The sequence below is a fragment of the Lepidochelys kempii genome, chromosome 13 (genome assembly GCF_965140285.1).
Source record: "Lepidochelys kempii isolate rLepKem1 chromosome 13, rLepKem1.hap1, whole genome shotgun sequence".
Taxonomy (NCBI): domain Eukaryota; kingdom Metazoa; phylum Chordata; order Testudines; family Cheloniidae; genus Lepidochelys; species Lepidochelys kempii.
In genome coordinates, this window is record NC_136392.1 from 28,131,392 (window position 1) to 28,150,707 (window position 19,316).

At 44.6% G+C, this 19,316-nt stretch overlaps 1 protein-coding gene across 2 annotated transcripts in view; it reads right to left on the reverse strand.

Moving 5' to 3' along the window:
- Nucleotides 1-19,295, reverse strand: part of CHMP4B (charged multivesicular body protein 4B) — a 34,350-nt gene extending 15,055 nt beyond the window's left edge. The window contains exon 1 of one of the 2 annotated variants that reach the window (XM_073309896.2): nucleotides 18,867-19,293. In XM_073309896.2, the coding sequence (XP_073165997.1) occupies nucleotides 18,867-19,056 (190 nt within the window). In that variant the 5' untranslated portion in view covers nucleotides 19,057-19,293. Of the gene's footprint in view, nucleotides 1-18,866 lie in introns of both variants that reach the window. The other variant, XM_073309897.2, reaches the window with a different exon arrangement.
- Between the last annotated feature and the right edge of the window lie 21 nt (nucleotides 19,296-19,316).

A 19,316-nucleotide genomic window follows, 5' to 3' on the forward strand; every position in this document is an offset into this window, starting at 1 on the left:
ACTACTAATCCGCAGCCCCCTTTCTGCAGCTACGGGTCTATGAACTACCACTGACCATAAACAACTCAAGCTATCCTCCACTTGTCATACCACAGAGTGAGACTCCATAACATTTCAAATCTGATCTGTCAGATGCATAGAGTGGAGTAGTGGCTTGGGAATGTAAGAGAGCCAAAATTACTTCATTCAATCTTTACAGCATATTGTGGCTTTAGAGGCTAGACCCCCACAAAGGAGACTCAGACTCAGTGTTGCAACACTTAACTTTACACATCCTGCTGCCTAGTGGAATACTCAGCCCAGGCTCCCCATACAACGCATGGAAGAGATAGGCACCTAATAAAGGGATCCACAAAAGCCAGCATGCTGAACAGGGAGCTGCTTAAGACAACCAAGGAGGTACATATGAGCTCCTGTTGAGTCTTCCTGTCTCTTGTGTCCCTTTCTGTCCCCCACTGTCTTCCTCCTCTCCTATCTCCCTCTGTTGGCTTTTCACCTGATCCTGAAATCAACTGCACAAGATGAAATGGCCCATCCAGCTCTGATAGGCCTAAGTACTACCAATGATGGAGGGGGACATAGCCAAACCAAACAGATAATGTCCCTAATTAGAAAGGCAAAATAGGGTCCAGAGAAACAGCTGTCATAGCCAGTGATGAGCTGCCAAAATCTTAACAACGGGTTCCGTCCTCACCCCATGAGGGGGTCGTTGCCCACCCCCGCCCCCCGGGACTCCTGCCCCATCCAACCCCCCCCCACGTTCCTTGACACACACACACCCCAGGACCGCTGCCGCATCCACCCCCTTCCCCTGTCCCGACTGCCCCCAGAACCAGGTAGGAGGGTCTCGTGGACCACCGTAGTGGGTGCCCACCCCACCCCTAAGAGCCAGAGGCACCTGCCGGGGGGCGACGTGGGGAGTCCTGGCGGTTCTTACCTGGGGCAGCTCCCAGGAAGCATCCAGCAGGTCCCTCTGGCTCCTAGGGGCAGGGGAGCAGCCGCTCTTCCCACTGATCACATCAAAAGTGGCGCCTTAGGTGCTGACTCCCTGGGTGCTCCGGGGCTGGAGCACCCACGGGGAAAATTTGGCGGGTGCAGAGCACCCACCGGCAGCTCCCCACCCCCAGCTCACCTCACCTCCGCTCCTGAACGCACTGCCCCGCTCCGCCCCCGCTCCCGGCTTCCCACGAATCAGCTGTTCGGCAGGAAGCCGGGGAGGACTGAGAAGCAGGCCGTGGCTTCCCACTCAGGCCGAGGGTGGCGGAGGTGACCTGGGGTGGGGAGCGGTTCCCCTATGTGCACCACCCCCCCCGGTTACCTGTTGCAGCGCGGGGCAGCCCTCCTCGCGCGTTCCCCCCACCCCCACTCACCTCCACCCCCCTGGGCCTGAGCGGGAAGCTGCCACTTGCCTCTCAGCCTGCCCCAGCTTTCCACGCGAACAGCTGATTCGCAGGAAGCCGGAGGGGGGGGCTGGAGAAGCAGAGCAGGGCAGCGCATTCATGGGAGGAGGCGGAGGCGAGCGGGGCAGCGTGTTCATGGGAGGAGGCGGAGGCGAGCTGGGGCGGGGCGGGAGCTGCCAGTGGGTGCTCTGCACCCACCAAATTTTCCCCTTGGGTGCTCCAGGGCTGGAGTACCCGTGGAGTCGGCGCCTTAGGCGCCACTTTTGGCTGGTTAAATTTAGAAGCCCTTTTAGAACCAGTTGTCCCTCGCTGAACAACCGGTTCTAAAAGGGCTTCTAAATTTAACTACTGGTTCTTGCGAACCAGTGCGAACCGGCTCCAGCTCACCACTGGTCATAGCTGACCTGCCCAGCCCAAACTATCTGTCTGTGACTGACCAACGGCCCTATATCCTGAGAAGATCAACAAATGCTGCATTTCCCCCACATTTACTATTCTACCTCTTCTCTCCCTTCTGTGTCTGTCTTGTCTAAAGGAAGAAAGACATAGCGTTCCCAACTCAAAAACTGAACAGAACTAACCCTTTCTTCCCCACCAACGAAGGCTGTTTGACAGAATAAAAGACCAACATTCACCCTCTCCAAAAATGATTCTGGTTTCACAGGTTTTGATTATGTTTATTTTGCATAATCACTCAGTTTGTTTCAGTATTTTTGCCTTGTTTGTATTCTTTTCCTTTTGTGTATTTCAATCAATAAATTTCTCATTTTTGGCATAAATTTCCTGATGCATTGTCATGGTATTAAACTGTCTGAGGTCTCCATATATCAAACTTTGTGTTTCATGTTGTGTGTTTCATGTTGGACAGTTAGTCGTGTTAATGCTATTAACTCTGAGAGCACGTTGGGATAAAGAGCCCAAACTGCTGAGCTATGGGGTATTCTGGGGCAGGACTCGGTCCCTCCTGTTGAAATTGCTCCACTTTGTCTGAATAAATAGTTTGTGGGGCCAGAGAAAGAGTGACCATGACTCTCTAGCTCAGTGATTATGGCACCCGCCTGGGAAGTGGGAGGCCCATTCCAGTGACTATTATACTAAGTGGAACGATTACAAAGGAAGGACTGAGCGCCCTACTGCAGAATATCCCAGAACCCAGTGTTCAGGGCGCTCTCAGGAGATGTGGGTTCAAATCCCTGCTCCACATCAGGCAGATGGAGGAACTGAACCCAGGTCTCCCACATCCCAGGCAAGTTCTCTAACCACTGGCTAAAAGCTGTAAGGGGGCACCACCACCTCTTCTTCTGACAGCACTGCTTTGTATGGGGCCTGATCTGTTAGGCAGCCTCTGAGCATACATGGGCTCTGCTGGTGAGACAGATGGGGCAATGCCTAGTTTGAGGATCCCACTGGAGCTCAGGCATGAGCTAGGTAACCAGACTGAAGCAGCTACATGCATGTCCAGTGGCAGATTTTTTGGTGACTAGGAGACTTTACCACTGGAAACTTAGGTGCCTAGGGAATTTAGCTGCCTACAGGATTAAGCAGGAGCTGAGCAGGGGTTTTGAGGATCTAAGTTTTAGACTTGGCACCTAAATCCCATTGTGGATCTAGCCCTGATACCCCACAATTCCTCCTCTTTTTCACTTTTTACGTGGTTCAGAAACTGCACCATTGGCAATTTTCATACTTGTAACTCTCTGAAAGAATGGAGAAACCACACCATGAGTTTATACACTTGTAACCACAAGTAAATTGGTGTATAATGATGACACGGTCAGTATTTCTTCAAGGCTATCAAACAGATGCATAACGGATTAAGCAAAGGTCCACCATAACGATTCAACTGCAGGACTGGAACCCAAATATGTAGACTAAACTAGCTCTGAGGTGACAGCTGTGCTAAAGGTGACCATCGAAAGATGAAAATTGAAAAGATTTCTGTGATATACAAAGGAGGCCTGAAAAGTGGGAGGAGGTTGTTTTGTTTTTAATTCCCCCACTTTCTCTTTATATCAAAAAATCCAAGTCTTGTTTAAGGTTTATGACATCAGATAGAAAGAAGTGAAACCTGATTGGGAGAGTAAGTGATTTTTATTCAGATGATTAAAAGCTTATTTTTTTAACCACCACTAAATGCCACACAAAGTTATATGAGGCCACACTCCACCCATTCAATTAAGGACAGGTTCTTAGAGGCTTTTACTGTAGATGCACTCAATGTTTTGGAAGGGAATGAGGCACCGCCATGCAGCCTTAACTGAGTTAACAAAATTTTGGGCAGTGACTTTCTACTGTAAAAATAAGTGTGTGTATTTCTCTGTGTTTGGGATGGAGAAGGAAGGGGAGAGAGGAGAGATGGAGCCTTTCAGACCATATGTGCCGTCTTACTCAGATCACGGGGGATGTTCAACCCCCACTCCGCCCCAGGCCCTGCCCCCACTCCACCCCTTCCTGCTCTCCTCTGCCCAAGGCCCCTCCCCCACTCCACACCAAGCCCCCACCCTTGCCCCACCTCTTCCTGCCCCCACTCCACCTCCTCCTTCCCCAGCACCTCCTGCATGCCACTGAACAGCTGATCCACAGCAGAAGGCACTGGGAGGGAGAGAGGGGAGGATCTGATTGGCAGGGCTGCCAGTGGGTGCTAAGCACTCACTTCTTTCTTTCTGTGGGTGCTTCAGCCCCAGAGCACGCACGGAATTGGCGCCCATGTTTCAGACCTCCTTTACACATGATCCAAAACAAAACGGTACAAAGTCAGAAAGTGTTTCCTCTTTACAGGCCACATTTAACTTGATGTGTGCAGAATTGATTCTAAGCTGTTCTCACACACTTCCAAAAGTCCTCCAGGCATTCTGCTTGGCCTAATTCATGAACTCTGCAGAGAGCTGCCACTTCAGTTAAAAACACCAAATTAGGAAAGCAACTTTCTCATATTTTAATGCACTATTTCACTTGAGCACAGAACAAAACAATACTTCAAATCAAAAGAATAAGCTGTCTTAGAATGGAGTATTTTAATTTATGAAATGTCCAACAGTGAAAAACCTAATTTCTCATATCTACCAGCGTCTTGGGTGGCTAACCAGAAATTGTGAAAAAAATATCCTCTAGCAACAGGGTGACCAGATAGCAAGTGTGAAAAATAGGGATGGGGTGGGGGGTAATAAGTGCCTATATAAGAGAAAGCCCCAATATTTGGGGCTGTTCCTATAAAATCGGGACATCTGGTCACCCTATCCGGCAAACACCACACCCAAGAAACCTGAAGGGAATGGAAATACTGTTTAACATGGGGGAAAAATTCAACTTAATATAGGAAACTAATTATAGTCTTTACTACAACTATTGTTGTGGTAGCAGGCTTTTTATATATTGCAATCAATGCTTTAGGATCACCACAGGATTTATGCTGAGGTGTGTATTCAAGATGTTTTTGTTCTGATCTACAGCTATTCTATATATGAACTTAACTACCGTGTTTAATTCTGAAAACTGATGAACAGTTCTGCCATCTTTTTCTAAAGCCTGTGGAACAGTCCTTGCTATCTGCATATATACATTTTAAGTTGTGATGTGTTGTCATGGTAGATAATATAATTGTATTAAAAAATTCACAGTGAAGCCAAAACTATAAATATTTTATCAGAAAGTAATGACAGTAGCTCCTCTTCCCCCCAAATCCACTATAATCACTTCATACAAGTGCATAAAAAACTGACACCTCTGAATTTTTCCCTCTAGCATCTCATTATTTCACACACACAAAATAAAGAAGCATGTTTGAAGTCAAAATATAACAGCTATCTTTATTCTTTATGAAGATTGCTATTACATTAGGCAGCTATGAAAGAGGCAGACCACCCTTGGGATCTGCATATTTAATTAAGCCGTTGCTATTTCCAGGATAGTAATTACAGTAGCAGACAACATAACCTAATACCCAATTTAATTTACTGTGGAATTGCTCAAGCAGAAACAACTGTAACCACACATTATGTTTAAACGTTTATTCTCTAGACTAACCAGACAAATTTCCACACAAGACAAAAAATTGTTTGATGCTAAAGTAACCATCAGTACAGCTACCTGAAGGGAACACAGATTTAAGTTTTCTTGTCAATGCACCAATTTCTTCAAATATTCTCACTCTTTTAGATTAAGAGGCTGTATTTGATAAGGTCTTTGGGACAGGGACCTGATGGGTTTTCTGGGAAATGCTTAGTACACCTAGTATTACCTATTTTTACAGAACCTAACATTTCCTTTGGAGATTAGAGCATGTGGAATAAAGACATTGTTATGCACAGTATATACTTGTGAGCGTGTAACTGTTAGTACAGCACCTGGGCCTGCAGACATTACTGCAATATTTAATAGGGTTATAAATCCAGCTGGTTTTGGGAAGCAGATATTGGGGCAGAGGGTGTGTCTATTACAGGATTACCCAAAGTGGTTTTGCTTCTGTGCAATAAAAATTCTGAAGAAAATAGATATTTGCATTTACTAATAGCCCAATCCTTCAGTCCCTCTGCATACAGAGCTCCCCTTGACTTCAACAGAAGCTCTGTGCATGGAAGGACTCTGGGAACAGGCTTAGAAAGATGCTAAACCACGAGTTTGTTCAGTGGTCATTTTAAAGGATTGTTAGCTTACTGTAGCAGGATCATGTAGAAAGCTCTGACAGATTTCCATATCCACCTCCTAAAAAAAGGTCTGGGCTGATACAAGAAGAGATAGTTACCAATGGATTTAGAATTTTGCCATTTACAGAAAACAACAAAAATCAACTGAAGTCAAAGATTCATCACTAGAGCATTCACAAGACCATGATGGTCTCTCTTCACTGAGAGAATTAAACCAAAGAACAGCAAAAATATTCTAATGCACCATCACACAAGAACGATCATACAGGACCATACCAACAATACATAGATCAATATCTTATTTCAGATAGCGGCAGATACTAGAGAAAAGTTTTACAGCCTCCACAATTAATTATGCACCAACAAGCTTACAGGATATATTTCTTCCTAACCTTTGGCAGTTTGTGGTTTGGCTTTAGACCTGAAGCAGGAGGATTTCTGTCCATTATAAAGTTATCCTATATAATGTAATGGTGGACAGAATTCAACTAAATCTTCTTGTCATTCATATCTAATTATTTTGAATTTTACTATGTTCTTTGGTTCAGTAAAACTTTATCGCAGCAAATGCCATCAGTTAATATGCACTAAAAGAAAGCATTTCCTTGTATTAGTTTTAAATGTATTGCCTTTAATTTAATTGGCTGATCCCGGGCTCTTATTATGTATGGTGACCAGACAGCAAGTGTGAAAAATCGGGACAAGGGTGGGGGGGAGCCTATATAAGAATAAGGCCCAAAAATCGGCACTGACCCTATAAAATTGGGACATCTGGTCACCCTATTATTATGTGACACTAAACAGGAGCACAACTTCTCGGTATCATTATTCTAATACATCTGTCATCCTGTTACCATTCCAAACTAAGTAGACCTAGGGCCTGATTTTCATTCCCAAGGGCCTCTTTACTGCTCTCCCAGAGGGAAGGCAAGACAAATAAAAAGCAGCTGGATTAGAGGCAGCTAGATTTGGAATGTCAGCTTCAATTGCTTGAAAGAAAAGTCATTTTAAAAGAGGGAGATTTTTAAATTTAAAGTCAGACTTATTAACATGTTGCTAGTTGTTTCCTTTTTCAGGTCTTCAGTTGCAAAGTGGATAGTACATTCTTGTTTCTTTATTTTCCCACTTTTTAGCAGAATTTCAGTTTTTACAGAGAAATTTTTTCTACTAAAATTTCACACTTAAATTCTCCACTATGATGAAAAAGATGAATCCAGAGCCTCATTAACAACCTTACAGTGATAACACCACAGATTCAAAAGACAAGGTTGATAACCAAATAGTCGTTCTATCTCTGCAGCCACCACCACCTTTCAATTCAGGAACTTCCACAAGGGAAGAAAACGGGAAATGCTTCAATCAGGCTATCCTCCTCTACCATGGTTTGCAATCTGAAGTCAACGCAACAAGTCATGTAGGTATTTTTGAAAATCCCACTTTAAGAATAGAATTTTAGATTCATGTTTGAAAATTTTGGCCTGTATATAAAAAAAGTTCACAATAGCTTTTTATTAATGTAACACCTCCACAATTTTTAAAGTGAAAAAGAAAAGATTTTAATAAAAATGCTATTTTAGCCCCAGATGCTGCAAACACTTATCCACAAAGCTTACCTTTACATGATTGAATAGTCTCATTGTGCGTGAAGTTAGGGACCTGCTTTAGTGCTTGTTGACTCAGGGCCTTAGCATTTTACATTTTATTTTTCGTTTATAGCAGTTTTAAAGTACCTTATTTGAATTTTATGAAACGCCGCTATTGGCAGTATACTAGAATTTACAAAAAAAACCACCTGAAGAACCTAAGAATATATAGGGTTTCATATACCCACAAATCCAATTTTGATATCTGAAGCGAAAAATGTGTTGCGTTTGGGGAAAACAGAAGAACTGTCTGCATTAAAAAGTACTGTGAAGAATCTGAAGTTCTGTTATTTTACTTAATACAGAAACAGACACGCTGTAAAGATCTGCAGGTAAGTGAACTTACCGGATTCCCCCCCGTCCCGAGCCTGACCTTCATGATTTTAATCTATCTCTGTTGTCCTGCAGCTACCATTCTTTACCACAGAAAACAGGATCACATATTTGATACAAAAATACTGAAAGACACCTGGCCCAGCGGAAACTCAAGGTATAACAACATCTCTGGTCAGTAAGACTGAGGAGAAATTTAGACTTAAGCCTACTCATTGCTTCACTCTAGAAAGTATGACAACTTGAGGCAGTATCTTATCAGAAGCACACATCTCACTAAAACAAACAAAGGAGGCAAATGTATATATTTGGAAGGAAAAAAACCTCTAAAAGCAACCTCAAAATAATGGTATGCCAACTGTCAACCATACAGAAAGAATATAAAATGGACTAATTTATTAAACCCATCTATCCCATTTGCCTCTCTCTTCTGGACAGATCCCACTGTTTTCTATCATCCACATAATAACCCTAAACACCAGAGTAATGAATACTTGAAAAATATCTAAAAGATGTAGATTACTACCATATAACTGTCTTCTACACAGATACTTAACATAAAAACTTAGGCAACTGAAACAAAAGCATGCATTAATTTAGCTGTTCTGTACACATATGAGTCCATACTCCTGGTGCCCACAACACAGACAAGAGTCTGAATCATCAACAGAATCCCATTTCAAAGGCAGCAAGGACAAACAGCGGGTGTCTCAGACTCGCGGTTTGGCAGCGTTAGAGCATATTTTAAAATCTCAGATAACTATTCTGGCTCTCTCAGTCTAGCAAGACGCAGCAATTTATCTACAACATGTCAAGAAACTCCTGAGACGAGATTCTAATTAAAACAAATCTTGACATGCTCTCCAACACTACATGTATACATTAAAAACAAAGCATAGATTTCAAGGCCAGAGGGGACCACTGTAATCATGTAGCCTGACCTCCTGTTCAACACAGGCCATAGAACTTCCCTAAAATAGTATAAGAGCCCAACAGCAACAAGTTATATGCAAAGTAATCGGATAAGATGGTTGATTTTAATCTCACCCACTGAGCACAATCCTTGTTTAAATATGATTTTATAGGGCACCAGATGGCTCAGGGGATTAGTAACAGAGATACAGAACATTCACCTCTGCATAACTGGTCATTCTGTGGCATGTACCAAACAGTGCTTATCTCAGTCCAAGTCCAGTTTCTATTAGACAAGTGTCTGCTTACATGATACAAGAGCCAGCACCTCAACTCCCCACTCAGTGCCAGAGGTGAGGTGGTCCCTCTGGGACGTAGGAGGAACCTTGCAACATCAGTGCCATATCTCTTCCGTGGATTATGGCACAATAGCAGCTATATTATAGTTATAACGGAGGCAGACTTTCCTTTTTGGGCACTTGTAACTGAAACGTTATCCTTGAACACCTGGAGCCTAGCACAGTAGGCTGCAGGACATTTCTGCAGACAGAGTACTTACCTTCCATTTTAACTGTGTGGTTTTCCACATTGTAAAGAATAAAAACCAAGCTTTCAGGAAATGCTGTTGCGATCGCTTCCTGCACAGAAGAGAAAGAGCACACGACCATTTGCACGCTGGCAGGAGGAGGAGAAGGAAAGGGACGGCACACAATCCAGGAAGGAGTCAGAGAAGACAATAACAATATGATTCCTCATTGGTCACTGACTGGAACTTAAATTCCAGCGTGAGGAGGAACAACAGTCAGCTTTAAGCATCTGAAGTTGCAGAGTCTGGTTTAGAAATAAAGCTGAATGCCTAAAAGCTTTATACTAGACACACAGAATCTCTAAAATTTTCCTTTAAAAATGAAAACTTTACCAAGGTGCAGAGCTCCGGATACGTACATACAAGCCCCAATGTTTCAGAATGACAAACAGATGAAGTTCTGAAGCATCATTCACCAAGCTAAACTATGTATAGTAAGTGATTTTCCTAGCTCAAAAAGCTTCATACTGTAACTAGTACACAGGTAGGACTGTTTCCATTTTAAAAACTACCAAACATGTTTAACACTACTATACAGATATTTGAATTAAACAGTATACAGACTGATCAACTTTCAGTTTCCAATTAGAAAAAAAGCTATGAATCCTAACAATATAGAAGACAACTCTAGCACCAAAAAGCCACATTAACAGGTTGTTCAACTATGATACAAGACACAAATATTCCTTTCCTCACTGCCAACTCAAAGTGGACTGTTAATTACTGTACAAATTAAAGAGAAGTCCTTGTATATGGTTAAAGAATTTTTTGAAATGAGTCCTATAAAAACTTATCAGAACGGCAACATAAACTGAAACCAACAATTTTAATACTTCACATTTGTATACCTTCCATCTGAGGTCTGCAAAGCATTTCAAACCACTGATTTAATTAAACCTAACACTGCTCTTGTGTAAGGCTTGAAAAACTCATCTACTAGTTGTCCCTGGCAATTTTGAGGGGGTGACATCAACAATTGCTCAAAGAGGTGTGAAACCATTCCAAAAGTGACCTGATAAAGTGGTGTTTTCCTAAGTATGCAGAAGACAAGCCAGCATCATCTGTTGCTCCCAGTCTTGGGATACAGCTGGAGTGTGAAATTAACAGAGGTCTGGTCAGTTCCCTACTGCATTTGAGATTCCCATGGGTAACAGTGCTACTGACTAGAATCATGTCAATTTTGCAGCCTGCCAGAGGAAAACAGCAGAGGTTGTCATTGAGGCTATTCAGAGGGGACCACCACCTAAGAGGCTGGGTGGGAGTAGAACAGTAGATGCCCAGACTCCCTTACAGCAGCCAAGTGGATCAGGGCTGGGAGAGAAAAGCTCCTCTCTCCCAACAGCAGGGGCTTCTATTTATCTATCACCCCTAGGCAGAGGCTAATACATGAGATAAAGTCTCCCCCCTCCACCCCGCAGGGCCCTGGGAAAGCATTTTGGTAAGAATCCAAGCACCAATCCTTCTCTGCCTTGCAGCCGTGGGTAGGTTCAAAGCTTTCACCAGGGAACTGCTAATGGCATTCAGTGATGGGGCTCCAATTTATCTTTCACTTCTGCCTCCATCTAATAAGAACCTAGTAAGATTTTCCACAGACCTTTCCTTGTAAGGTAGGCAATGTCCTCATTTCAAAGTTAAGTAACTTGCCCATAACTAAACAGTGAGGCTATTAGAACAGATATGGGGAAATGGAGAGCTGGGTTCTAATCCTGATTATGACTACTAGATACTACTGCCTTAGGCAAATTAAATATGCTATAGCCCAAACAGAAGTTATGGGCTTAATGCAGAAATTACTGGGTGAGATTCTTTGGTCTGCATTATGCAGGAGGTCCCTTTTGGCCTTAATGTCTATGAATCTATGGAAAAACTGCAAAGCAGTATAAAAATATATGTATGAAGTACCGTGACAGGAATCAAAGCTTGGACACATGGGTGGGCAGAAATGCTGTCAAACAAAAAACTTCCTCATTTTTGTGTAGTTCCCCTTTCTGAAATTAAATGCTACCATGGGGTGCTGCTGTGGTGTCTCATCCCCCGCTTCCCCAGGGATGTTCCATTTTATTAGGTTATCGTCACTATTACCAAGTGATGCAGCTATATTCACCTCTAGGACCAGATCCTGTGCTCCAGTTAGGACTAAAACAAGAATTGCCTCAAAGCCAGAAGTGGGCAAACTACAGGCAAAGGTGGGCAAACTAGCTCCTGGCCCAGGAGGTTAGCCCCTGGCCCCTCCCCTGCTGTCCCCCCTCCCCCGCAGCCATGCCACCGCATGGGCAGTGCTCTGGGCAACCTGGCCGTGCGCTCATGCAGGGCAGCGCAGCAGCGTGTCTGGCTCTGGCGTGGCTCCCAGATATGCTGCTCTGAGCAGCATGGTAAGAGGACGGGGGGTTGGATAAGGGGCAGGGGGTCCTGGGGGCAGTCAGGGACCAGGGGGCGGTTGGATAGGGGGTGGGATCCCGGGTGGGGTGGTCAGGGGACAGTGAACAGGGGGCGGTTGGATAGGGCAGAGGTTCGGGGGATGGGGGGAGTCTGGACGGGGAGGGGGGTTAGATAGGAGGTGGAGTCCCATGGGTCCTGGGAGGGGGCAGTCAGGGGACAAGGAGCTGGGGGTGGGTGGGGGGGGAAAATAGGTGACAGGTTCTGAGGGGGATGGAAAGTGGGAGGGGACAGATAGGGGGCAGGGGCCAGGCTGTTTTGGGAGGCACAGCCTTCCCTACCTGGCCCTCCATACAGTTTTGCACCCCAGTGTGGCCCTCCCGCCAAAAAGTTTGCCCACCTCTGCTCTAAGCTAAGCAGACATCATTTCAGACAATCAATAAATATTCCCTGGACTTCCTGTATGAAGAAGTGTTAAATCCTCAGCTGTCTGACATCAGCTCAACAGGTGCTTATAGCTCCCAGCTTAGCTTCAAGGCAGCTGTAAACACAATCACACTGTATCTCCTTATCACACCCCGTTAAGCACTGAACCACCAATTTCCATAGCAAGCACAGTAAGGTTATTCCTGAAGGCTACAAATTATGATTATTCAGCTATTATTCATTCCTGACACATTTGGTGACTAGCCCACCCAGGCCATTTTGCAGCCTGAAGTGTAATATAATCAAAAACCTAAAATTAGTAAATTGAATCACCTTTTCCACTATGGCTAGCTGCCTACAGGGCACTAGATGTGAAGTTTTCACCACAGAGGAAAGCTTTCAGCATCAAAATTCAGCTCTTGTTCGCTCTAAAACAAAGTCAGTCCTCTCATCCAGTCTGCCATTGGAACATCTCCAGATCAAACCCGTGAAAGTTTTGTTTGAGAAATGAACAGACGAAAGTGGAATATAGTGAAAGTTCTTATGCACAAAGAAAAAAAAACAGACAAGAAGAGAACATAATTACACAAACATTTGATTACTGTGTTTTGAGGAAGTCTGTACACAAGAGTTAAAGCTAACCTATGTCTCATACTCACCTCCAGCCTGGAGAATTTGTACTTACGTTTGGTGAGTGGGCCAATAGAAATTTTAATTATTTTCCCACATTGGAAAAAAATGATAACAAAAGTATTCATATTGGATCTGTGACAAAAATAATCTAAGTGTAGCACTGAGTCTGTGCTATACCAATATTAATTTACTAAATCTCCTCACATCCTTATGAAGTAAAGTGAGCATTATCCCCATTATACAGATAAGGAAAATGGAGACAGAGGCAGATGTTAAGTGTCTTGACCAGGTCATCGAGTATGTCAGTTACCGCTGGGTTCAGAAGTCAGGACTTCCTAGGTTCCAGTTCCATGCTCTGAAAATGCTGGCCCCATGAAACACTCTAAGTTGTATGTATTGATATTTTAAGTCTTGCATTAAAACATAACACATCCTAAAACGGATTGCCTGCTATAACAAAAATTTAAGCCACAGAACAGTTTTGCCCTTTACATAACAGACTTCTGGTGTACATGCCTAAAAGAGGATTCGGGGCGAGGATGGAAAAATCTAGTAAATATCAGTATTAGAAGCATATTTAGCAATACAAAAAAATAAAAATCAGTAATTCTTGTTAATGCATCAGATATGGTTGGAATATAATTCTAGCAAAATGTTGACATTTTGGCACTCTCTAAACCAGTCACAGCACTAATTATCCATAGAATCACGTCCTCTCTCAAATGGCTGGTTCAATTCCTATACATACATTTAAGCTGCTTTACTTTTGATGAATGATGTCAAATAACTGAACTAAAACCACCCACATGGCTTGGCTAACATATTGCTTTTACATGTGTACAAAACAGAATTCTATACAGATCTACAAATCCACTTAAACAACAAAAACCATGCACATGTTCAAGAGTGAAGTTCACACACTGCTTAAGCCTGTCAAGGTGCTGAACACCCTCAGCTTCTGACTTCAACCAGAGACGGAGGTGTTCAGCACCTCATAAGATCAAGTCCTCAGTTTGCACCATGAAAAACTGGTTTTCTGTGGATTTTCACCCACTAACCAGCTGAAAGCTCAGGCTGTCAGCGCCGGGGTAAGGGGATGCCCCAGCCGTAAGCCCAGCACCAGGCTGACAGCCAATGCAAGCAACCCAATGTCTATACCAGTGTAGTCAATAGGCAGACTCCGGTCTGAATCCAGACTGCCAGACACTTTTCAGTGGACCAATGGGGCAGAGGGGATGCGTGGGCGGGACATCCATAGGTCACATGCTCCCCCCACCACTTCTCCAGTTACCTCTGAAGGGGAAGCGAGGAGGGGCACTCCACCTGGCAGCAGTGCTCTCCCTGTCCCAAGGAGGGAGCAGGGCCGCTGGCTTCCGGATGTCCCAAGAAACGGGGGGACACGTGCCCCCCTACTAGCCACAGCTACGTGTCGCCTCTGTGTGTGGGCTGAAGCTGAGCTGGAGCCATGCAGAGCCATGTTTCTGGTCCGAGCAGTCCCCATCCCGTGCTCCCCACCCTGGCCTCATACCCCCCACTCCTAAGCGGTCCCCAGAGCCCACCCAACCCAGTCTCATGTCCCCTGCCCCCGAGCAGACCCCAGAGCCCCCGACCCTGGCCTCATGTCCTCCCTATCCCCCGTCCTTTGGGGCCAGTTCCCAGAGCCCTCTCCAGTCCCCACCCCAACCAGCCTCTTTTCCTTCCCTGTCCATCTCCAGGCACCTGCTTCTGCTACATCCCAGCCTCCCACCATCTGGAGTCTCCCTGGGCCCTCCGACTACCTGGCGCCTCCTTCCTGCCCCTCTGCTATACCAGCCCTGAAAGGGGCATCTCACTGCTAGCTGGATCATAGTCCAATAGTTTCACTGCCTGACTCCAAGCTCAAAAGTACTCACACACATTCACACCATTTTGCTACCCAGATCCCAGCCCATACTCATTCCTCTTCCCCCCGCCCCATCTCTGCTACTTGGCTCAATATGGGGCATGGAGGAACATTTGGAAGAGGTGAGCAGCAACGCCAGGCGGCTCAGGCCAGCCCTATGTATCCTGTTTTCAGTTTAGGGAAATAAGGACACCTAGCAACCCTGGGCAGTGCGGGCAAGGAGCTGGCAGGCAATCCAGGAGTGGGGGCGGGGGTGTGTGTGAAACCAGACTACCACCATATTTTCGAAGGAATTCACACAGAAAAATGACAAAACAAAAACACCCTACCACCCATAGGGGAAAACTTCACAAAATGACCACTCCATATCTGACTCTCAGTCCTCATCCTCAAAGGAAATCTGAACACCATCTTCAAAAGATGAGCCTGGGAGCTTAAATTCATAACTTTGCTAGACACCAAAAATCATGGTTTTAATAAAAATACTGGATTTATGACTTCTTATAACACTCTGGAATCCACTAACCCCCCCCCCTTTTTGTCCTATGACTGCAACAGGACTAACGGGCCTCTTCATCTTGAAGGGTCCCTTAAAATATGTGTTTACTTATGCTCAACAATGTCCCCCTTGTATTTAGCTGTGATTCCGAGTACCTTTCCCAAACTTGAAGAGCAGCTCTGTGTAGCTCAGAAGCTTGTATATTCAATATAGAATATATTCATGTAATTTTTAAGAAAGGTTTTGTAAATGAGTTCCAATAGTTCATGGATTAGGGACTCAATCTTATGGGGTTTTTAAGGGGTTCCAGGGGCTAATCTTTCTATCTACCCAATGGGACTCAGTGCTCAGTCTAGAAGATACCATCAGAGATGCTTAGTTCTGCAGTTCTCAGACTGTGGGTTTGTATCTCCAGAGATCATGCTTGTTAACAGCAAAAATATTTTTAAAATAAATAAATAAAATAAAGACATGAGAAATAACAGACATCAACCCTATTGTCCCTCTGCAAATGTGCGTAGAGAGAGTCAATCCCTTACCTCTCTCTAAAAGTGCAAAGTTTCAAAAAGTTCAATAAATAGAAGATTGTTGGGAGCAGAATAGATCTGGACAAGGAGAAGAAGTCTGGAGATAAATGTGAGACGGGAGGGACAGGCAGAAGTGAAACTGTTTGAGCAGTATATTCCAGAAGTCTTGAGGTCTTTCTGAGTGTACCCTTCGTTGATTTGAGATACCATTCTTTCACTAGAAGGGAATACCTATAATGGCAGCAGGACACAAGAGAGACCCAGTTTGGGAATACGAACCATTCAAGAAATATATGTTTGCTGATGATGTTTTAAAGGAAGTCACACCAGTGAACTGGTGGAAGTCACTTAAGCACTTGGATTCAGAGACTGTTGAAGTGATAATCTCACTTTTAACAGCTGTAGCTTCTGCTGGTATAGAAAGAATATTTTCTCACTTCGGACTAATTCATTCCAAACTGAGAAATCGTTTGGGACCTGAAAAAGCAGGAAAGCTTGTTTTTCTTTTTCAGTTTATGAGCAAACAGGAAAATGAAGGTGAAAATGACTGAGTTATCTGCAGAAGCTAATATTTTAAGTTTCTCATGTTGACTTGGCTGACAGTAGATTTAATTTGTTTTTTTTTAAATATATTTCATTTAACTATTTTAGTTAAAAACAATTTTAACAAAACCAAACCTGATTTGAAAAAACTTGAATGTTTAACTAGATTCAAAAAATGCATATGCTTTTGTTAAAATATTATATGTTTGCTGTTGAAGAAAAAAATCCAGAATACATAACAGTTATTGATTTAGTTAACTAAAACAATTTAAATGTCTGTCTGGTAATGTTCTCCTCCTAATACAGCATGGCAAGAAAATTCTCCAAATATTAAATGATTAACCTGTTGAATTGGAGATAGTTCACCTCCCAATGACTTCATAAGTATCTGCTGCAATTACCTTTGGTAAATGAAATAACCAAACAATCATTCATTTTCTGATATAGCTGTAAAACTAATCTGAAAAGTTTTCAAAATAAATCACTTTAAAAATGTATAGTGTGTACCTTCTAAAAATGAAACCTGCATCTATCTCTGAATTGTGAAGAATATGTATTAAGGTTATAACAACCGACAAGAATGCACTTTTATGTAGAAATCCATTATTAAATCGCGTCTTTCTGACTAGTGATTTAAATCATGATTTATATCAATTTGATTTAAATCAAATCCACCCTGGAACAGATATCTTCAAATTCTTTGATTTAACCTGTTATTTTTTTTAAGTCTGCTCTAAACCAGCAGGGACCTGCATACTAGGTAGCTTTTGTACTTTTCTGGTTATTTGAAGTTAAGTTTCCCAGCTGTAAGACACTGCCAGTAATGCACCCAAGCTCAAACTCTTTATTATCTTTCTGACATTCCAATAGGCTATCTTCTACACGGAAATAGAAGTCAGCATTATACCAGACACACTCACCCATCATGACATAATCATGTGATAAAGTGTATACTTTAGAACAACTTCCTAAGCTAAAAACCTGCCCTTCCCTAATTGCCATTATAGATGAAAATTTGTTAATATAGCGTAAGTTTTACACTTTCACATTCCCGCCCCCTCAGACACAACCATGGCAGCCCCACTTACCTCCCCCTCCCATAAAATCATTTTGGGGATCTTCTACAGCTTTATTTGTCTACTACAGCTTTATAAGCTCCTAGTTACCCAGTTATTAAAACAAAGCGATCAATAAATACTCAAGGACAAACACAGTGCCTTCTATCACAGGATCTCAAATCACAAGTGTTAATTAAGTTTCACAATGCTATTAGGTTTTATCCCGATTTTCCAGGCAGGAAACCAAAGCAAAAAGAGGAGAAGTTACTTGCCCAGGATCACACAGCAAGATACAATCAGAATCAGGACTAGAATCTAGACCTGACAACCAATCCCACAGTGGAACCACTAGATCAGGCTACCGCCAATGGGTTTTACACCTACCATATCAAAAAGGAATGCTTACATTTTCAAATGGACCAGTTTTAGAAGATCAGCAGTTAAGTCCCACTGCACTGAAGCTGAAGACAATTTTGTCTCATCCACACTAGTGGAACATTTGCACAATCAAGTGCAGGGAGACCCACTGTCAGCAATAGGTCCACTGTCAGAGTATAAGTCTAAATAGTTCCCTAATGTTCATGCACATACAGAATGTTGGTTAAAATTTACTAAATGCACACAGTGTTTGGTGTTGTACAGAAAGACTTTTATAGAGTTTCTGCTGTAAAGAACGTATAAGTAACATACTCCATCATACAGTGTATAGAGAATAGGTCCAATGAACTGAGGGTAGACCGTGGTATGTTTTGTTCTGTCTCCAGGCATTGGTAGCAGGTAAGTCAACCAATATAAATGGAACTTAAATTGAAACTTTATAAAACAAAGGCCTGGGAAAGTAGCCCCTACAAGTCACCATTTGATAGGATCGCTTTCCAGTGTATCTAAAAAGAAATGATCCTAGAGTTCACCTGACAGGGCAGCCAATGCCAATAGCGTGTGGAACTTAATCCTATAACCCAGCAACAAGATGGACTGTTCAAGGAATCAAGATTCATATTAGGACTAGGGATCAGTAGAACAGACACACAGCTACTTTGGTGGCCACCGCCCCTCCCCACCGCAGATCAGAGAACAGTCCCACCCGTGCCCAGGGCTGAGAGAGCAGAGGGCTGAGCCTCGGCCAGAAGGAAGTGATATTCTGGGCAGGTTCTCACGCCGTGCCCAGGGCCTTGGGACCCCCAGGTCTGCCCAGCCTGCTCCAAGGCCCGTCCCTACGGGCACTCCAGCCTGGGTGCTGAAGGAGGGCACAGCCAGGGCTCGGGGCTGAAGGCCCAGAGCAGGGACCGCCGGAGAGCCCAGCGCCCCGCCAGCACGGACCGGTGGCTCCACCCCGCTGGGCGGCGGGCCGCCATCCGCCCCTGCGGGTTTCCCCTCCCCGGCCCGGCCCGGCCCGGCCCCTCACCCCGCTTGTTCTTGGTGCCGTGCTTGCGGGCCGCCACCAGCTCCTGCTCGATCTTCTTCTCCAGGAACTCCTGCTTCTTGCTGAGCATCTCCTCGGTGTCGCGGAGCCGCTGGATGGCCTCCTGCGGCGTCGGGCCCTTCCCGGCGCCCTTGCCGCCCGTCCCGAACAGCTTCCCCAGCATCCCCGACATGGCCGGGCCGCGGCGGGCAGCGAGCAGGAGGCGAGAGCGGGGCAGGCCCGGCGGGGGCAAGGAGACGGACGGCGGAGAGGCCCTGGGCCGAGACCTCGCAACAGCCGCTCCCCGCCCGGCGCCGCGCGGAAGACACTGGCCCCCGCGCCTCCGCCTCGGCTGCGCCCTCCTGACTCACCGCCGCCTCGCCCGCAGCCGTCACTCCGCACCACGGCAACGGCGGCTCCCCGCCCACGCCACGTCTCCCAGCCCCCACCGCG